The sequence below is a fragment of the Chiloscyllium punctatum genome, chromosome 40, assembly GCF_047496795.1.
Source record: "Chiloscyllium punctatum isolate Juve2018m chromosome 40, sChiPun1.3, whole genome shotgun sequence".
Classification (NCBI taxonomy): Eukaryota; Metazoa; Chordata; class Chondrichthyes; order Orectolobiformes; family Hemiscylliidae; genus Chiloscyllium; species Chiloscyllium punctatum.
The window spans coordinates 66,760,841-66,781,577 of record NC_092778.1 but is presented as its reverse complement, the minus strand read 5'-3'; the positions used below and the strand labels follow the sequence as shown (position 1 = coordinate 66,781,577).

At 42.2% G+C, this 20,737-nt stretch overlaps 1 protein-coding gene across 1 annotated transcript in view; it reads right to left on the bottom strand.

Moving 5' to 3' along the window:
* xylt1 (xylosyltransferase I) overlaps window positions 1-20,737 on the bottom strand; it is a 261,359-nt gene that overhangs the window by 88,153 nt on the left and 152,469 nt on the right. Inside the window, exons 3-4 of the mRNA XM_072560173.1 lie at window positions 3,254-3,426; window positions 1,891-2,093 (exon numbers count right to left, since the gene is read on the bottom strand). Coding sequence (XP_072416274.1) covers window positions 1,891-2,093; window positions 3,254-3,426 — 376 coding nt within the window. The remainder of the gene's footprint in view (window positions 1-1,890; window positions 2,094-3,253; window positions 3,427-20,737) is intronic.

Genomic DNA, 20,737 nt, shown 5'->3' with positions numbered 1-20,737 from the left:
AAAAATGAGCCAAACATGTGGCAATCCAGTGTCAGCAAAATAGTTTGGTCTGCATCATTTATTCAAAGTTGTCTTTTTTTTGGCTCATCAAAGTTACTTTGAGGAATTGTATTGCTGATTCAGAGATGATATTTAGGTCCTTCTGTGCTGACATATTGGCTAAGAACAGGGCAGGTGAGGTGTCTAATGTATGAGTGCTTGATCAACTGGGATCAAGAATGCAGGTGAATTATATATTGTGCAGTAGAAATTGAACTTTCTGGAATTAATTGCCACAAGCCTTTCAGGGTATTTTTTTTTAGTAACCCTACCTATACAAAAAAACATAATTTATCCTGACATCTTGCAGATCTGAGCAACACATAGAGATGAACATAGCTGAAAGAGGCCACTCAGCCTATTTAGATGATCCTTCAGTTTCAAAAATTACCAAAATGTAAGGGAATTATTTTGTCAATGAAGAGTTTGTCAAGCATGCTTAACATTGAATAATTTAGAACCTAAGCCAATCTTTGAATCCAAGCATCTATAAAAACTGACTGCAGATATGTTCTTGTTCTCATTCTCAGGATCCAGTTGGACCAGAGCAAGTTAGGAACACAGGAATAGCCAATTCAGTGCCTTGAGCCTGTTTTGTCGCTCAATGAAATCATGGCAAAAGGTCCTGGCAGGGTAGAGGATTGGCTGACTGGCAGAAGGCAGAGAGTGGGGATAAAGGGTTCTTTTTCAGAATGGCAGCCGGTGACTAGTGGGAGTTCCACAGAGGTCAGTGTTGGGACCATCACTATTCACATTACACATTTAGATTAGATTAGATTACTTTTAGATTAGATTACTTACAGTGTGGAAACAGGCCCTTCAGCCCAACAAGTCCACACCAACCCGCCGAAGTGTAACCCACCCAGACCCATTCTCCTACATTTACCCCTTCACCTAACACTATGGGCAATTTAGCATGGTCAATTCACCTAACCTGCACATTTTTGGATTGTGGGAGGAAACCGGAGCACCCGGAGGAAACCCACGCAGACACGGGGAGAATGTGCAAACTCCACACAGAGAGTCGCCTGAGGCGGGAATTGAACCCGGGTCTCTGGCACTGTGAGGCAGCAGTGCTAACCACTGTGCCACCGTGCCGCCCAGATTTGTGATCTGGGCGAAGGAACTGAGGACGTTGTTGCTAGGTTTGCAGATGATACAAAAATAGGTGGAAAGACCAGCTGTGCTGAGAATGGAGGGAGGTGGCAGAAGCATTTGGACAAGCTAGGAGAGTGGGTAAAGAAGTGGAAGATGGAACAGAATGTGGGAAAGTGTGAGGCAGATTCTTAGGAAGAATAGAAGTGTAGACTATTTTTTAATAGTCTATACTTGGCTATTTCCTCAACCCATCCCACCTTCCTTGACACCTGTCATGTAATAGTCCATTTAACTCAGCCTGAAAAATATTCAATGTGGTGGAGGTACACCTATAGTGCTGTTACAAAGGGAATGCCAGGATTTTGACCAAGTGACACAGAAGGAACAGCAATATATTTCCAAGTCAAGATGGTGAATGCTTGGACAGGAACTTGCAGCGGATGATGTTCCCATGTATCCATTGTCCTTGTCCCTCTAGATGGAAGTGGTCGCAGTTTTGGAAGGTGCTATCTAAAGAGATTTAGTGACAACATTTAGTTGCATAACTCTATTCTGTCCTCTGAACACTCAAATTTAGCTGATTGGGGGAAATAGTATCAAAGTGTTCCTTAACATGCAATCCAGCACTTCTGAGCACTGGTAGATGCAACATAATTGCATTTGGTTAGTATTGGTATTCCCTGCCTGATTGCCAGTGGTCATGCTCACTTCACCCTTCATATCAATCTTTCCAATCTGTAAACATTTCCATACCTAATCGGATAGTCGGCAGCACTCAAGTTGATGAAGAAGTCCCAGGACCAGTCTTTCATCTCCAGTAGATCCCGCATGGTCTGCAGGTACATGGTCAGCAGACTTGCACCACCCCAGATGGTGGCCATTCGCCAAGGCGTGACTCGCACATTTGGGTACTGGCTGGCAAACTCTAACACATCACGGTGCAGATAGTTCGATCGCTGAAAATAGAGTTTAAAAAGAACTTCAGTGGGATTAGAAATTCAATTTTGCTGAGTGGACCTTTAATGAGCATGAAAATGGCTTCCCAAAGTACATTGTGTGGAACCTTGACGCACTTTTAAAGTTCTGAAACTTAATAACAAAGCCCCATCCCACTGTCCAGAAAGTGAGTTCTGGCCTTTTGGTGCTTTGTTTCCTGCTCCCAGGATCAGCACAAGATTCCACCCAAAACATGTGCAGCCTGTCTGTAACTGAATTAGATTAACTCCGAATTTACTTGCCAGATAGGGAAAAAAATAGACAAGATCTTTTCCCTGGATTGGGGGTGTCCAGAACTAGAGGGGCATAGGTTTAGGGTGAGAGGGGAAAGATATAAAAGAGACCTTAGGGGCAACTTTTTCACGCAGAGGGTGGTACGTGTATGGAATGAGCTGCCAGTGGAAGTGGAGGAGGCTGGTACAATTACAATATTTAAAAGCCATCTGGATGGGGATATGAATAGAAAGGATTTAGAGGGATATGGGCCAAGTGCTGGCAAATGGGACTAGATTAGGTTAGGCATGGATGAGTTGGACCAAAGTGTCTGTTTCCATGCTGTACATCTCTATGACTCTAAGTAGGTGATCACCTTTAGAAAGAATGATCCTAACAGCAATTTTGTTGTTTTATCTGTAACAAATGCAAAGCTAAATGAATAAATACTAGAATAAAAATTTTATAAAGTACCCACACTTTAGAATCAGCAACAAAACAATCTGCTCTCCAACACTAAAAATGTCACTGGCACTGAAATGTTACTAAGATGAGCCCTCCAAACATATTCGGTGTTCCTCTCTGGTTCGAAAGCAGTGACACAATATACATAAATCCTGTAGACTTGCATCATTCTTAAAACATTTTAGTGTATCATTAAGATATGAGAGCAAGATAGGCAAATAAAACATTCTAAGTAGTTGATTTACAGATAAACATTAAGAAATAGTAGGGCAGATCATGAAGCTTGGAAATGGTATATTCTCTTCACTTTTAATTACCATTCTAAAAAATGTGACATTTCCATTGCACACCAAGTCCTTTCTTGTATATTAACAGATCCCCATTAGACTTTTAAATCATGGAATGAAAGGGGACTGAGTTTCATGGCTTCTCTTGAGCCTACCTTGTCCACATGAATGTAATAGTAGTGATCTCTGTGATAAATCGCCTTGAACATCCGTCGCAGCTGACGCGAAGCTCGACCGTGAACAACCAAAACAAAGGCAATTCTGACAGGATTCTGAGGCAGAGATTCCAAGGAGTCATCCTCTGGCTGGATATTATTTGCTGCTTTACCTGTTAGTTACAAATGATAGTTCAAAATTAGAAAAAAAATGCGCAGAAATAAAAATTAAGATCTTTTAAAAAATCGTTTTGCACAACAGGTGATTTCTTCTCATGGCATAAACAGTAAAATATAAAATCACAGCCATTGCCCAGAGTCATTCTCCAGATTCAACCTCAGTTACACAGGAAAGCTCAGTAAGAACTACAATGCACAATATGCAAGATGATGTTTGCTGATGATTGTACAATGTTCAGTACCACTTGTGGCTCCTCAGATACTAAAGCAGACCATGTCAAAATATAGCAATATCCAGTCCTGGGCGAAAAAGTGGCAAGTAACATGCACACTACACAAATGCCAGGCTATGGCCTTCTCCAATAACAGACATTCCAAACATTACTTCTTGACAGTCAATAATGTGACCATCACTGAATCCACAAGGTTCAACATCCTGAGGGTTACCATTGACCAGAAACTCAACTGCACTCACTATATAATGGCCGGAAGAGTAGGTCAGAGGCAAGAAATACTGCAGCGAGTAACTCCCCTCCTGACTCCCCAAAGCCTGTCCACCATCTCCAAGGCACAAGTCAGGAGTGTGATGGAATACTCCCCACTTGCCTGGGTGGATACAGTTCCAACAACACTCAAGAAGTTTGATATCATCCAGGATAAAACTGCCGCTTGATTGGCACCACATCCACAAACATCCACTCCCTCCACCACTGACACTCAGTCACAGCAGTCTGTACTATCTATAAGATACACTGCAGAAATTCACCAAAAAACCTCAGATAGCACCTTCCAAACCAACTTCCATCTTGAAGGACAAGGGCAGCAGATACAGGGGACACTACCATCTGCAAGTTTCCCTCCAAACCACTCACCATCCTGATTTGTAAATAAATCACTGTTCCCTCAGCGTCACTGGGTCAAAATCCTGCAAATCCCTCCCTATGGGCGTTGTGGGTCAACCTATAGCACATGGACTGCAGCGGTTCAAGAAGGCAGCTCACCCCCACCTTCTCAAGGGGGGGGCAACTAGGGGAGCGGAACAAATACTGACCAGTCAGTGACACTCACATCCCACAAGTAAAAGAAAAACACACTGAATTTGGTAAAGTTACACAGGTTAACAGTCATTCAAAGTTTTTCATCTTATAGTCATCAGGGCAGATATCAGAACAGAAATCTTCAAAGGGAATAGCATCTTATGCTAATTGAGCAAAAAGGTGCGGTGATCAACCAGTCTTCGAAGACTGGGTGAGACTTTGCCATGGAGAATGCAAGAATTTAGTATTCTTGCATCTGTTCTGATGAGTACATGATGAAAAACTTTGACATATCCCAACAGGTTTATTTGGAAGCCAGTGCTTTGAAATTTAGCATTCTTGCTAAGCTAAGAACTCAGCTAAGATGCTAACGGCAAGCCATGCATCTAAACACCAACTGTTCCCATGTTCTTGTTTAATTAAAAAAAAATACAGTGGCTGGACATATTCACTTTTCCTGCAAAGGACAGGTTTCTGACTGAATATAAACACCTATACAATAGTTCCCTGTTGCATTCTTCAGGACAATGCCGTGACCAATCAGAGTCCACATGTCAGCCAATCAGCACCTTTTCCTCATGCAGCATTGTTATCCCCTTTGAAATTTTGATTTGGAGGAGCCAGTGTTGGACCGGGGTGTACACAACACCAGGTTATATTTCAACAGACTTATTTGGAAACCAGTGCTTTGAAATATTGTATTCTTGCATCTGTTCTGATGAGTACACGATGAAAAACTTTGAAATATCCCTGTGAGTATACATTGATCATTAAAATGAACAACTAGAGAATAACTTTACACTTTTCAACTTTGTTATGGTAGGGAGAAAGGAGCAGGTGTGGACAAAACTGGTCCTCACTTTTCTTAAAGAAAATCGTGAGTCTGTTAAATAGCCAATCAGATTTTGGTTTCTGTTCCAATCAAAACTAGGTACACTGTGAAATGGGCTGGTGATTTGTTATGGCTCAAATTCATGCTACAGGTGAAAACCAGTTTTTATTGTTGTAGTTTTGTCTTTACCTGATTATTTATTAGCTGCATTAACAAAGCGCTTAAATTCTGTTATCACTCTATTAACCATATGCAGCAATTGCTTACCTTACCCTTTCAGACAAGGTATTTCTGCTTCCTAGATACAATTTATTCACATCCTATTAAAGATACCCAGCAGAAGATCAAGGAGCTTGAACAATTTCATCATGAATGTGCTCTAGCAGAGCCAGAACATCAATATCTGAGCCACAGCAGGGGGAGAAAAGCAAAATGACCTCACTTCATAAACTGGGAGGTCCCGGCATTAGTACAGCTTTATGGATCATTTCAATCTCTAATAATAATAAAAACATGAAGGGATGAGACTCCATACTCTTAGTAGTTAACGTTAGTATCAAGAGAGGTTAACAGAAATTATTTCACATCAGTTTGTGAAAAGGGAGTTAAAAGAGACCCAAAATGTTTTGATAATTTGTATAGAATGTTAACATCACATCTATTACACAAATACAGGAACTTCTTTCTGTTCAATGTATTTCAAATGGTGAGGAACTCAGCTAAGACGCTAATGGCAAGCCATGCATCTAAACACCAACGTTTTGATTTCTATATTTAATGGTACATTTGCAATTGCAGTCATTTTTGCACATAAATAATGTTATTATCCTCACTGATAGTTTGGCAGGAGATTTTAGAACATAGAACATAGAACAGTACAGCACAGAACAGGCCCTTCAGCCCACGATGTTGTGCCGACCATCGATCCTCATGTACGCACCTTCAAATTTCTGTGACCATATGCATGTCCAGGAGTCTCTTAAATGTCCCCAATGACCTCGCTTCCACAACTGCTGCTGGCAACACATTCCATGCTCTCACAACTCTCTGTGTAAAGAACCCGCCTCTGACATCCCCTCTATACTTTCCTCCAATCAGCTTAAAACTATGACCCCTCGTGTTAGTCATTTCTGCCCTGGGCAATAGTCTCTGGCTATCGACTCTATCTATGCCTCTCATTATCTTGTATACCTCAATTAGGTCCCCTCTCCTCCTCCTTTTCTCCAATGAAAAAGTCCGAGCTCAGTCAACCTCTCTTCATAAGATAAGCCCTCCAGTCCAGGCAGCATCCTGGTAAACCTCCTCTGAACCCTCTCCAAAGCACCCACATCTTTCTATAATAGGGCGACCAGAACTGGACACAAGTGCGGTCTAACCAAAGTTTTATAGAGCTGCAACAAGATCTCACGACTCTTAAACTCAATCCCCCTGTTAATGAAAGCCAAAACACCATATGCTTTCTTAACAGCCCTGTCCAGTTGGGTGGCCATTTTAAGGGATCTATGTACCTGCACACCAAGATCCCTCTGTTCCTCCACACTGCCAAGAATCCTATCCTTAATCCTGTACTTAGCTTTCAAATTCGACCTTCCAAAATGCATCACCTCACATTTATCCAGGTTGAACTCCATCTGCCGCCTCTCAGCCCATCTCTGCATCCTGTCAATGTCCCGCTGCAGCCTACAACAGCCCTCTATACTGTCAATGACACCTCCAACCTTTGTGTCGTCTGCAAACTTGCTGACCATCCTTCAATCCCTTCATCCAAGTCATTAATAAAAATTACAAACAGTAGAGGCCCAAGGACAGAGCCCTGTGGAACACCACTCACCACAGACTTCCAGGCAGAATATTTTCCTTCTACTTCCACTCGCTGTCTTCTGTTGACCAACCAATTCCGTATCCAGACAGCTAAGTTCCCAGTTTATTTTGAAGCAGTTTATTTTCCTGTTGTTTTCAGAGCATCATAATCAACTCTATGGGACTCTTGTATCTGCTGGCTAACTTTATATTTTATGGGTTAGCATTATAACACAATGAATCTGCTCAACATATGAACAGACTAATATGGAGATGGTACTGCTTTGATTGATCTCTGATTAATACGTTTAGCCATAAATTTGACTTATCCTTACATTTTTATTTGGCTTCTGGTCTCTCCTGGTAAATGAGCAAATCATTTTAGCAAATCCTAAACCAAACAGAGTCGAAAGGTCCCAGGAGTAATTACTGGCTGGTTCTAAGTAAGACAATGTCACCCAGGCAACAATAGTTGGATGTGCAATTGGTCTTGTAATGGTTGGGGAAGGAAAGAATGGCTGGGGACTCCTGGGGCATTGGATGAACCTAGAATGGGGCCTCATTACCTGGAGACCGGATCACATTACAGAAACCCCGGAGACCTTAAGAAAGCCTGGAGCCACACTTGACAAGAAGGACTGTAAAATTGAACATTATTTCTTCTGTTTCTGCCTTTACATTTTTCTGTCAATTGAACAGAAGATGAAACTCTGTTTAAGTAATTTCTTTTAATTCATTTTGTAATCCCAAATGGCACTGTATTGCAGCGACAAAACATTTTTCACTGTGTTTTCCCAAAGACACGTGACAATAAAATCATTCATTCATTCAAAAGTTGAGTCAAGAGTGCGGTGCTGGAGAAGCACAGCAGGTCAGGCAGCATCCGAGGAGCAGGGGAATCGATGTTTCGAGCAAAAGCCCTTCATCAGGAATTCAAAAGCTGTTCAGAGTCTCTGGGACAATGTAGAGAAAGGTGGGTTGAAATTCAGTTGACATATGCATGCTACAAAAGCCTGTAATCATTCAGCATCAAGAACTGAGTGTAATTATCACTTGCATAACATACTGCAGCATGACATGCCACAGAACTAAGTACTACCGTGAAATGTGATCTTGGACAAGGAAATTGAGCTGCTCTATACTGATAACTAGAGTAAAGTCATCAAATGAGCAGAAAGGGTTCAGATTGTCACTTTTTGATCATTATTGTCTTTATTCGAGAAACACACCTTTTTGAGTGTATACTATGCCCCTGTTGACTTCCATTAAGTCAACAAAAGATTGAGCCCCGTCAAACACACATTTAATACAAATACTTACAATGAGGTACTAAACAAGCACAGAGATGCTTTTGTAAACCTTCCCCACACAATACTAGATTCATAAAAGTAGAAATCATAGCTGAAGTCTTTGATTCCAATTATAGTTTGTGGAAATTCCCCCAACAATGCCATCAGTCTGCTTTGCTACAAAAGGCTGTGAAACATGAGGTGTTATCCACTTCTGTTACATACACAATGGAATTTGTCTCATCTGCACAAATAACCCACATATTCAATTTCTTATCTAACAGACAGTGTAAATTGCTGACATGTCAAAGAATGACTCACCAGGAATTATTATATTTAGCTTTAGAGGCTAAACAAATTATAGTTTTATCAATTAAACAAATTTTCTTGCATATGTTTCCTACTCGGCTCATTGTTGTTAATTTGGAGAGCGCAGCATTTAAGACGATGCCACCTCGTTACAGCAAAACAACTCGATATAATCGAGCTCAATTTTCAACCTTTAAAGCCACTGAAGTGGACAAAGTAATTTTCAGCTGCTGTTATAACACTTGGTACACTCCACACAGATAACCAGTTACTTCCAGAGGCAACTACTCTCAAACTAGTGCCCTACACATCAACGTTCTCAGCGACAGGAGTATGTAGCTCATTGCAGACAACTGACCGTACATGACAATTTTAGACAGGGAAAGTGAGAATTGCAGATGCTGGAGATCAGTGCGAGAGCGTGGTGCTGGAAAAGTACAGCAGGTCAGGCTGATTCCTGATGAAGAGCTTATGCCTGAACTGTTGATTCTCCTGCTCCTCAGAGGCTGCCTGACTGGCTGTGCTTTTCCAGCACCAAACTCTTCGACAACTTTACACGGAGCAGAGTAAAGGGGAACAAAAATGCTACCTCGCTGACAGAAATATGAAAACAAAGTGAGATGCAAAACTCCAAGCTAAGATAACGTCCCATTAAAAAGTGCACAGCAAAGTACCTCAGAGTACAATGGAATCTTGATCAGATGGACCAAGGGCCGAGGAGTGTCAGATGGAGTTTAGTTTAGATAAATGTAAGGTGCAGGACTTACACACTTAATGGTAAGGTCCTTGGGAGTGTTGCTGAACAAAGAGACCTTGGAGTGCAGGTCATAGCTCCTTGAAAGTGGAGTCGCAGGTAGATAGGATAGTGAAGAAGGCGTTTGGTATGCTTTCCTTTATTAGTCAGAGTATTGAGTACAGGAGTTGGGAGGTCATGTTGCGGCTGTACAGGACATTGGTTGGGACACTGTTGGAATATTGCATGCAATTCTGGTCTCCTTCCTACCGGAAAGATGTTGTGAAACTTGAAAGGGTTCAGAAAAGATTTACAAGGCTGTTGCCAGGGTTGGAGGATTTGAGCTATAGGGAGAGGCTGAACAGGCTGGGGCTGTTTTCCCTGGAGCGTCGGAGGCTGAGGGGTGACCTTATAGAGATTTATAAAATCATGAGGGGCATGGATAGGGTAAATAGACAAAGTCTTTTCCCTGGGGTGGGGGAGTCCAGAACTAGAGGGCATAGGTTTATGGTGAGAGGGGCAAGATATAAAAGAGACCTAAGGGGCAACTTTTTCACACAGAGGGTGGTACTTGTATGGAATGAGCTGCCAGAGGAAGTGGTGGAGGCTGGTACAATTACAACATTTAAAAGGCATCTGGATGGGAATATGAATAGGAAGGGTTTAGAGGGATATGGGCCATTATCTGGTCAGCATGGACGAGTTGGACTGAAGGGTGCTGTATATCTCTATGACTCTAAAATGTGAGCACAATTTCAAAATAAATCACACAACAAAAAAAAATAACAAATAGACAAGATTGGAAAAAATTCAGATAAATAAGAAACAAAAATATTTAATAAGTAAGGAATAAAACTTAAAGGGGGATGAGAAAAACTAAATTTCTAGCTAAAGTGTTTGCCAATGCCAGACTCAGGCTTTTGGGAAGTGGCAGGTTTATGTAATGGCTCTTTATGACATTGTGCTAGTGGCAATTCAGGGAAGGCTACTCATCAAGGTAAGTGGGATTCAATCTTACTCTTTGGATCTTGGAGTAAAATGATATTTCCAGCCTATTGGAAAACAGACTGCTCCACAAGTCACCTTCAGGGAGTAGATTAGATTAGATTAGATTACGTACAGTGTGGAAACAGGCTCTTCAGCCCAACAAGTCCACACCGACCCTCCGAAGCACAACCCACCCAGACCCATTCCCCTACATTTACCCCTCCACCTAACACTACGGGCAATTTAGCATGGTCAACTCACCTAACCTGAGTAAAATTCTGGAATTTGATAATATTCCATAACCAGTTGCTTTTTCTCATTTTCCATCATGTCCCCAGCACCTTCCACTAAAACATGGTGTGAACACGCTCCACACCACCTCTTACCCATGGTACATGGTCCCTCTTCAACTCCCAAACACATAGCCCTTTCCTCAGTTCCAAGGTTAGGAGTGGCAATGTCCCCCAGGATTTCCAGCTGTGTGGAATAATACATTGCATTCCACCATTACATAAACAACTAATACCACTCACACCCTGTCATCGGGCCATGACTTAACTGGAAAAAGGCTGTAAAAATTGAGTTGAGAGTATGATGCTGAAAAAGCACAGCTGGTCAGCCAGCATCCGAGGAGCAGGAGAGTCGACGTTTTGGGCAAAAGCCCTGCATCATTTTTCCAGCTTTTCCAGCACCACACTCTCAACTCTAATCTCCAGCATCTGCAGTCCTCACTTTCTCCCTGTGAACAATTGAGTCCTATAATTCTCAAGCCAACATGAATATGTAAATTCCCGAGTTAAATCACCAAGGTGACCGATTTTCCTGATTGCTATTCAGGACCAAAGCAATTCATAGAATCCCTACAGTGTGGAAGCAGCCCATTTGACCCGAGTCCAAACCGACTCTGTGAGCAGCATCCCATCTAGATCCAACTCCCCCCTACACTATCACTATAACCCTGCATTTCCCATGGTTAATCCCCTTAACCTGCATATCCCTGGATACTATAGGGCAGGGAAATTATGATGCAGTGAGGCATGACTTAGGATGCGTGGCTTGGAAAAGTAGGCTTCAAGGCAAGGGCGTAATTGATATGTGGAACTTGTTCAAGGAGCAACTATTGAGTGTTCTTGATAAGTATGTACCTGTCAGGCAGGGAGGAAAGGGTCGTGTGAGGGAGACGTGGTTTAATGAGGAATTGGAATCCCTTGTTAAAGGGAAGAGGGCGGCCTATGTAAAGATGAGGTGTGAAGGTTCAATTGGGGCGATTGAGAGTTATAAGGTAGCCCGGAAGGATCTGAAGAGAGAGCTAAGAGCAGCAAGGAGGGGACATGATAAGTCCTTAGTTGGTATGATTATCTTAACTCATTTGAATTGAGCAATGGCAAAATAGTGTGGTCTATAGGGTGACAGTTGCCTGCTTGTAGTCAAATTCTTTCCTTGAAGTTTTATTTGTTTTTCCAGTTATAAAGAGAGGAGGATGAAAGCCACTGCCTGCTTGTGGCTCGGAGTGGTTCTGGTTGCTCCCACCAGTCTGGGACAGACTGTGGCTTGACCAATCCAAGGGTTGTTGTCAACCCGTCTTCCCTTGACTCAAAGACTTCTCAAAGACTTGCTACTGTATCTCAACATAGAACATAGAACATAGAACAATACAGCACAGAACAGGCCCTTCGGCCCACGATGTTGTGCCGAACTTCTATCCTAGATTAAGCACCCATCCATGTACCTATCCAAATGCCGCTTAAAGGTCGCCAATGAATCTAACTCTACCACTCCCTCGGGCAGCGCATTCCATGCCCCCACCACTCTCTGGGTAAAGAACCCACCCCTGACATCTCCCCTATACCTTCCACCCTTCACCTTAAATTTATGTCCCCTTGTAACACTCTGTTGTACCCGGGGAAAAAGTTTCTGACTGTCTACTCTATCTATTCCTCTGATCATCTTATAAACCTCTATCAAGTCACCCCTCATCCTTCGCCGTTCCAACGAGAAAAGGCCGAGAACTCTCAACCTATCCTCGTACGACCTACTCTCCATTCCAGGCAACATCCTGGTAAATCTTCTCTGCACCCACTCCAAAGCTTCCACATCTTTCCTAAAGTGAGGCGACCAGAACTGCACACAGTACTCCAAATGTGGCCTAACCAAAGTCCTGTACAGCTACAACATCACCTCACGACTCTTGAATTCAATCCCTCTGCTAATGAACGATAATACTCCATAGGCCTTCTTACAAACTCTATCCACCTGAGTGGCAACCTTCAAAGATCTATGTACATAGACCCCAAGATCCCTCTGTTCCTCCACCTGACCAAGAACCCTACCATTAACCCTGTATTCCGCATTCTTATTTGTTCTTCCAAAATGGACAACCTCACACTTGGCAGGGTTGAACTCCATCTGCCACTCCTCAGCCCAGCTCTGCATCATATCTAAGTCCCTCTGCAGCCGACAACAGCCCTCCTCACTGTCCACAACTCCACCTATCTTTGTATCATCTGCAAATTTACTGACCCACCCTTCGACTCCCTCCTCTAAGTCATTAATAAAAATTACAAACAGCAGAGGACCCAGAACTGATCCCTGCGGAACTCCACTTGTAACTGGACTCCATGCTGAATATTTACCATCTACCACCACTCTCTGACTTCGACCGGTTAGCCAGTTTTCTATCCAATTGGCCAAATTTCCCTCTATCCCATGCCTCCTGACTTTCTGCATAAGCCTACCATGGGGAACCTTATCAAATGCCTTACTAAAATCCATGTACACTACATCCACTGCTCTACCCTCATCCACATGCTTGGTCACCTCCTCGAAGAATTCAATAAGACTTGTAAGGCAAGACCTACCCTTCACAAATCCGTGCTGGCTGTCCCTAATCAAGCAGTGTCTTTCCAGATACTCGTAAATCCTATCCCTCAGTACCCTTTCCATTACTTTGCCTACCACAGAAGTAAGACTAACTGGCCTGTAATTCCCGGGGTTATCCCTATTCCCTTTTTTGAACAGGGGCACAACATTCGCTACTCTCCAGTCCCCTGGTACCACCCCAATGCAACAAGCTCACTGCTTCTAATGAAACATGGCCATGTAGAGTTTAAAACATACCATATAATCCCACTTGATCTTCGAACTGCAAAACACTGGCATTTCAACAGTAAAGCAAATTCAACAGTAAAACAATGCCTGAGTTCCATTCCAGTTTATAGTCCAAACCGGAAAAACAAGTTTTCCCTTACACCTTGGTTTAACACTGTAACAATTATAAAGCACAAACTTTCTTTTATATAGGTGCCTACACTGCTTTTATGGAGATCCGTGAGATAAAATTTAAAAAAAAGAGATATTTGCAGGCCACAGTGGACAGTGCTGGAATGCTGAACTTACTTGAAAAAACGTTTTATGATTTCACAAACCCCCCCATAAACTGAGCTGAACTATCGTAAAGAAATCTGGCACAGCCCCCCCATCCAATTCCTTTATCGATGCCCCAATGAGATACTAACCTAGTGTGAGAAAATCAGTATTAAATGACAAAATAACTCACAATAAAACAAACTCTAAAGGAAAAATGGTTGTGATTTATTAAGACTGACTACTTCAGATAGCATCTAATGATGGTGAAACCTTGATCACTTGTTTCTTGTTATTGCAGAGTTTTCAGCAACATCACAAATTGTTCACCTACTCCAACAAAACTGCCAGAATGCAGAAAGACGTATGAAACTTATGAGACTGCAAGTTGATGGAAATGTTTCTCACTGAAACTTTAAAAGAGTGACTGCACGTTCTTCCCGCCTCCTTCAATGACTGAAGCAGATGTGAGGACTTCAAACTACCAGATGATTGACACTCGATGGAATAAAACTGAGCTTCTATGTCAATTGCTACAGGTTTACCGTTAATGTCATTTGCCATAAGTTACATAATTGAACAGCAAATAAACTGATACAATTTAATATATATCACTGACATATTTAAGTGTTGATTTGGAAAGAAAACTGTGGAAATATTCAGAATACTACCTGAGCTCCTTACTGGCAACCATGTGGAGCAGGTTCAGACAAAAACAAAAGCAAGGCACTGTTTCAAATTTGGATCCACGCACAAATAGATTGGTTCACAATTGGCTGTCAAAATAACAGCAATGTTATTACTGCTTGCTGGTATTTATGAGCAAATATCACAAAAACTTGAGGCACAACCTATTTCTCCCTGATGGGCTTATTTTAAGGCTGACTGAATTCTTTGAGATTTCGGCTTTAACTAAAACCGTTCCACTTGTATGCATTACATTCAAATGCTTGAAAAAGTAGAACTAACTGTTGAGCTTCCCAAAGCTGGGGCTGATCACTTACTGTTGATGGAACTTTAAGAGTCCTACCAAAAACAAATTGATATAGTTTATATCCTCCAAGCATTTGCAACAAATTCTTGACATATACAGCCCACATACTGGAGATAATTTACAGTTTAACTGATCTGCCAAAATGATATAAACCAGTTCTTTTAATGATGCATGGTTCCCTTCACATACACACTACTAAAATGGCTTTCTGCTTCATAACAATTATATATACCTCTAAATTAATCATAAGAAAATTCCTCTCGCATTATCAGTGGGAATTTTTGTGGTCTAAGTCTAGTTCCCATCGACTTTCCGTTTGCTTATCCACAACTATGTTTTCATTTTCACTACGTATTACTGTTGACTGACAAAAACGGATTTTTATATCTGCAAAACATAAAATGAATTTTGTTTATTTACTGTCTACTTCTAAATGCATAGACACTACTTCACTGAAATGTCTCATTGAGGGCAAGCATACTTTTGGCTGTAACAGTCTTCTGCGATATTTCTTAAATATCTCACATCTACCATTGATCAGTTCTGAGAGAGAGTTTATAGTACTGCCCATCCCTTATTCCTGCATCCTCTACTGAAAATGTTTAAACTCTTTACAAGATGGCTGAGCAAATTGCCTTTGTAATTTTAACACAAGCAAATCTTTGACCTTTAAATTTTTAACCCAGATCTCAACAATAACTACTTTTTAAAAGAAAAAGGGAAGGCTCTGTTCCATTAAAGGAATTCAATTGAACCCTGATTGGGTAAATTGAAAGTCCACAGATTTCCTATATACAAATCTTTGAAATTATCCATATCCAGTTTTATCTGTGCATCATCAATGGCCTACTTAATAGCAACAGTATTTCACTGGACATTGTATCCGTGCTAGTAAAATTATTGATTCTGATTATTTTGCAAGGAATGGACACTCTTTTCAAATTTCTCAACTCTTCCCCAACCTGTACTACTTATAGTCTAGGTAGCATTTTAGTCAGACTATTCCACACAGAGTTGATGCTTGTACATTGCACTAATACATTTATCACTGGGCTTAAACTTCTTGTGACCAAGAAGTCACAAGGGGGATTGAGTATTCAAGGCGGTGAATGGAATACTCATCAAGTGGCCTGTGATGTCCTGGGTCTTAATGTGTTGTGTAAAGACATGAATTTTTAAAACAATCAGCTGGAAAGAATTTGAATTTGCGAAGTTCTGGTGACATTTTGCTTGAGATGTAAACTTTTCAATATGTTGCCATAAATATGTTTAAATGGGCAAATGGGAGCTGCAGTGAATTAATAAGTGACAAGTTTAATTTGCACAGTCAATAAGGCCAAGTAATTAAATCTCAATGACTGAAAACAGAAGATGATAAACGGAAATTAATACTTTTATCCAGAAAAGGTCTTGCGCACTGACCTATGGCACAACAAGTACTCGAGCCTTCCAGAAGCTTTATACTTGTATCTAAATATAGCCTGAACTGAGAGAAGAAGCTAGTGTATCATTGTGACCTTTCCGACTGTGTCAAAACCAATGAGATCAAATCGTAAAGACTTCTTTGTAGAACTAATCATGCTTCAGTTGTTCAGTCACCACTCTGACATAATAACAGTGAGCTTGATGTAATCAGCAATGAACGCAAGCTCATGGCGACGCTGAGCACAGCTATAAACTAGAAACACCATGCGAGGTCCGAACGAGGAACTGTTAAATCAGACAGCAGAGGAGATGGTAGTTATTGGCTGCTCTTCCCTCACTGAAAGAATTCTGCAGTTACTCTCATTTCCCTGACCTTCCGTTACGACCACAGTTGAAGGGACTACTGAAGAAACAAGATCCCAGAATGATAGCTCCTTTTTGCCTTTGTTTTTTCTGGTTAACGTCGTGGTTAATTGCAGCCATTTCACATAAGGTTGCAAATTTTCTTTCATATGAAATCGGAAATATTGACACAAAAGCTAAGAAATAAAATCAAGCTATTTATCCAATTCTGAAGAAGATTAACCGAACCCAAAACTTTAACTCTGCTTTCTTCCCACAAAGGCTGTCAGACCTGCTGAGTTTCTCCAGAAATTACTTTTTTTTGTTTCAGATTTCCAGCATTTGCTGTTCTTTGTTTGATTTAAAGTCTTAGGGAACTTAACAGGGAAGATGCTGTTTGCCCTTGTGAGTGTGTCTAGGACTGGAAGACACAGAGTAAGAATTTTCCTACGTAAGACAGAGATGAGGAAGAATTTCTGCCAATCCAACTGGCTGACAACTCCTGACGTTAAACTGCTGCAGGCTTCTCTAACTCCTCATGGACCTTATGGTCAGCAGATTGAGAAAGGAGTGCAGGGAACATCAAGTCTAAACCCTGGTTTCATCTGGTGTCTTAATCAAGTACAATGTTCCCCAGTTTCTGTCTCTCTATGCAAGGAAGCAGTCTCTGCGTCTCCATCCAATACGGTCACCTGCAGATCTTATACGTTTCAATAACATCACTTCTTTTTTAACGAATCTGTTCTAACGTTTCCCCAAAAGCTTAATGCCCCATCGCAGAAATGAGTTGAGTGAAACTTCTTGAATAGAATAGCAACATATTGTCATGTGCATTTTTATAAAAATAAAAAGGGAAGATTCATAAGTCGCCATACCACAGCACCTCTATTAATGATGTAAGTCATAGATAAGAAAGAGAAAAAACTAAAAGTTAAGGTAAAGTTCATTTCAGAACAATTTCAGTTTGGGGAAAGATGATTAAAACAATGAAGGCTGTAATACCCAGAAGACCTCCATGCCAAGACAAGACTATCAAACCTGGAGACCAACATGCAAAACCGAGACCGACCTTCTGGGATGAGACCACCAGGCCAGGCCCAGACAAGATGGCCAGGCTGGGCCAGGGTGAGATCAAAAGGCCGGGCCGGGATGAGATGAGACCACCACGCCAGGCCGGGCTGGGCCAGACTGGGATGAGACTGCCAGCCAGGCTGTTGGAAGGAAGAAGGTCGGAGAAGACCTCAATGTCAGTACAAGACCTCCACAACAGGACAGGACCACCAAATCAGGAGACCACTGTGTAAAGCCGGGACTGCCCCTCCAAAGCTAGGCCGCCACATCGGGTTGATGCTGGGCTGGAAGCCTCCTCGTTGCTGGGCTCGGGCTGGGAGAACATGCCTTCGCCCAAAGCCATTGAAAGAGGTGAGATGGCAAATGGAAATATTTAGAAAAAAGCAGAGGAAGAAAGCAAAGAACAGAGTAGGTGAGCTCCAGGCCCCTGTGCTAAGAAGCCCGCATGCTGCGCTGCTATGAATTATAATTATTTTGCCCTCCCCAAGGAAGGAAATCAAAACTGGACACACAGTACTCCAGACAGGGTGTCACCAAGGTATCGTCCCGCTGCAGTAAAACGTGGCTACTTTCCGAATCCATTCCCTTACAATAAACATTATTCACCTTCTTAATCATTTGGAATGCCAACACATTAAGGTTTTGTGATTTATGCACCAGAACACCCAAAGTCTTCAATCACTCTCTGTTTAAATAACTCACCAACATCAACTCGATGGGCCAAAAGGCATCTTCCTGCATTGTCGACATCTATTCCTATTCTTCAAGCCAAAATGGACAAGTTCACATTTACAAATGTTTATTCCATGTACCTTTTCTGTGCCCACTCACTGGATATATTTCCACCTTTTTGCAGACAATATCTTCTCGACAACTTTCTCGAGGTCACTGGTAAATGTAGCTGCCAAGCATTCAGTTTCTTCATCCAAATGATGGATTTAGTAACTAATGGAGGAGACCGTTCTGATCCCTGCGCTACTTCACTCATGGCCACTTGTCAAACAAACACGACCTATTCATCTCGCCTAGTCCATGAGCTAATCAATCCTCTGGCCATGTTAATGCTCCCCTTCCTCTGTGTGCTGTTACGTTGTGCAGCACTTTACCACTTTGTTGTTGTCACCTTCAGCATCGGGCCCTCCATTTTCGATTCAGCAACAGGAAGAGTGGGAGTGTGACCAGGGGGCTGATGGGAAAGTGAATCACTGAGTTAAAAACTTACCTCATGAATACACGGAGCGCACGCTGAGCTAAAACAGACATGGGACTGCTGAGTAAGTGAGGCCATATATTTGGGTGGTTGTGTTACCCGAAACACTACTTAGGTACTGTCTCTCTCCCATCCTCCTCCTCTAACCAAAAAAAAAATGTTCTGTGTGCTGGATTAGTAAGGTAACTTGTTTGTTTTTTCCTTTACTTTTCAATAGTCTCTTTGGGAATTTAACATAGTGGGAATGGATGTTGAGGCAATTGAATGCTCCTCCTGCAGAATGTGGGAAGTAAGGGTCACCACTAGTATCCTTGCCGACTGCTTCTGCAGGAAGTGCACCCAACCCCAGCTCCTCGAGAACCACCTTAGGGAACTGGAACTGGAGCTGGAGTTGGATGAAGTTTGGATCATTCAGGAGGCAGAGAGGGTTATTGAGAGGAGTTACAGGGAGGTAGTTACACCTCACGTACAAGAAAGAAGCAAATGGGTTGTAGTCGGTGGACGGAAAGGGAACCAGCAGGCAGTGCAGGGATCCCTGTGGCTGTTCCCCTCAATAACAAGTATACGTTTTGGATACTGTTGAGGGGGGATAATTTACCAGGGATAAGCCATGGGGTACAGGTCTCTGGCACAGAGTTTTGTCCCGGGTTGCTTAGAAGGGAACTGGGGAGAGGAGCAGAGCATTAATCATTGGGGAGACCATAGTTAGGGGGCAAATAGGTTCTGTGGGGACGAGAGAGACTCACGGTTGGTACGTTGCCTCCCAGGTGCCAGGGTTCATGATGTTTTGGATAATGTTTTCAGGATCCTTGAAGGGGAGGGGGAATAGCCCCAAGTCAACATAGGCACCAATGACACAGGTAGGAAAAGGGATGTGGATTTAAGGCAGAAATTCAGGGAGCTAGCGGGGAAGTTTAGTGCTAAAACAAACAGAGTTGTTATCTCTGGTTTGTTGCCCGTGCCACATGCGAGTGAGGTGAGGAATGGGGAGAAAGAGGAGTTGAACTTGTGGCTACAGGGATGGGGCAGCAGGGAGGGATTCAGGTACCTAGATAATTGGGGCTCTTTCTGGAGTAGGTGGGACCTCTACAAACAGGATGGTCTACACCTGAACCTGGGGAAGGAAATTTGCTAACACTCTTCGGGAGGGTTTAACCTAATTCAGCAGGGTGATGGGAACCTAAATTGTAGTTCCAGTATCCAGGAGGTTGAGAGTAATGAGGTCAGAAATAAGGTTTCAAGGTCGCAAGAGTGCACCAGTAAGCAGGAAGGTTTGAAGTGTGTCTACTTCAACGCCAGGAGCATCAGAATAAGGTGGGTGAAATTGCAGCATGGGTTGGTACCTGGGACTTTGATGTTATGGCTATTTTGGAGACATGGATAGAGCAGGGACAGGAATGGTTGTTGCAGGTTTCGGGATTTAGATGTTTCAGTAAGAACAGGCAAGGTGGTAAAAGAGGGAGAGGTGTGGCATTATTCATCAAGGACAGTATTACGGTGGGAGAAAGGACATTTGAGGACTTGTCTACTGAAGGATAGCAAAGGTGACTCTGGATAGGAGCAAGAGTGACAGGGTAGTTGTTATGGGGAACATTAATATTTCAAATATTGACTGGGAATACTATAGTTCAAGTAATTTAGATGGGTCAGTTTTTCTCCAATGTGTGCAGGAGGGTTTCCTGATATAGTATGTAGACAGGCTAACAAGGGGCGAGGTTATATTGGATTTGGTAACTGGGTAATAAACCTGGCCAGGTGTTAGATTTGGAGATAGGTAAGCACTTTGGTGATAGTGACCACAATTCGGTTATGCTTACGTTAGCGATGGAAAGGGATAGAGTTATAGCTGGGGGTAGCTGGGGGAAAGGCAATTATGATGTGATTAGGCAAGATTTAGGATGCATAGCTATAG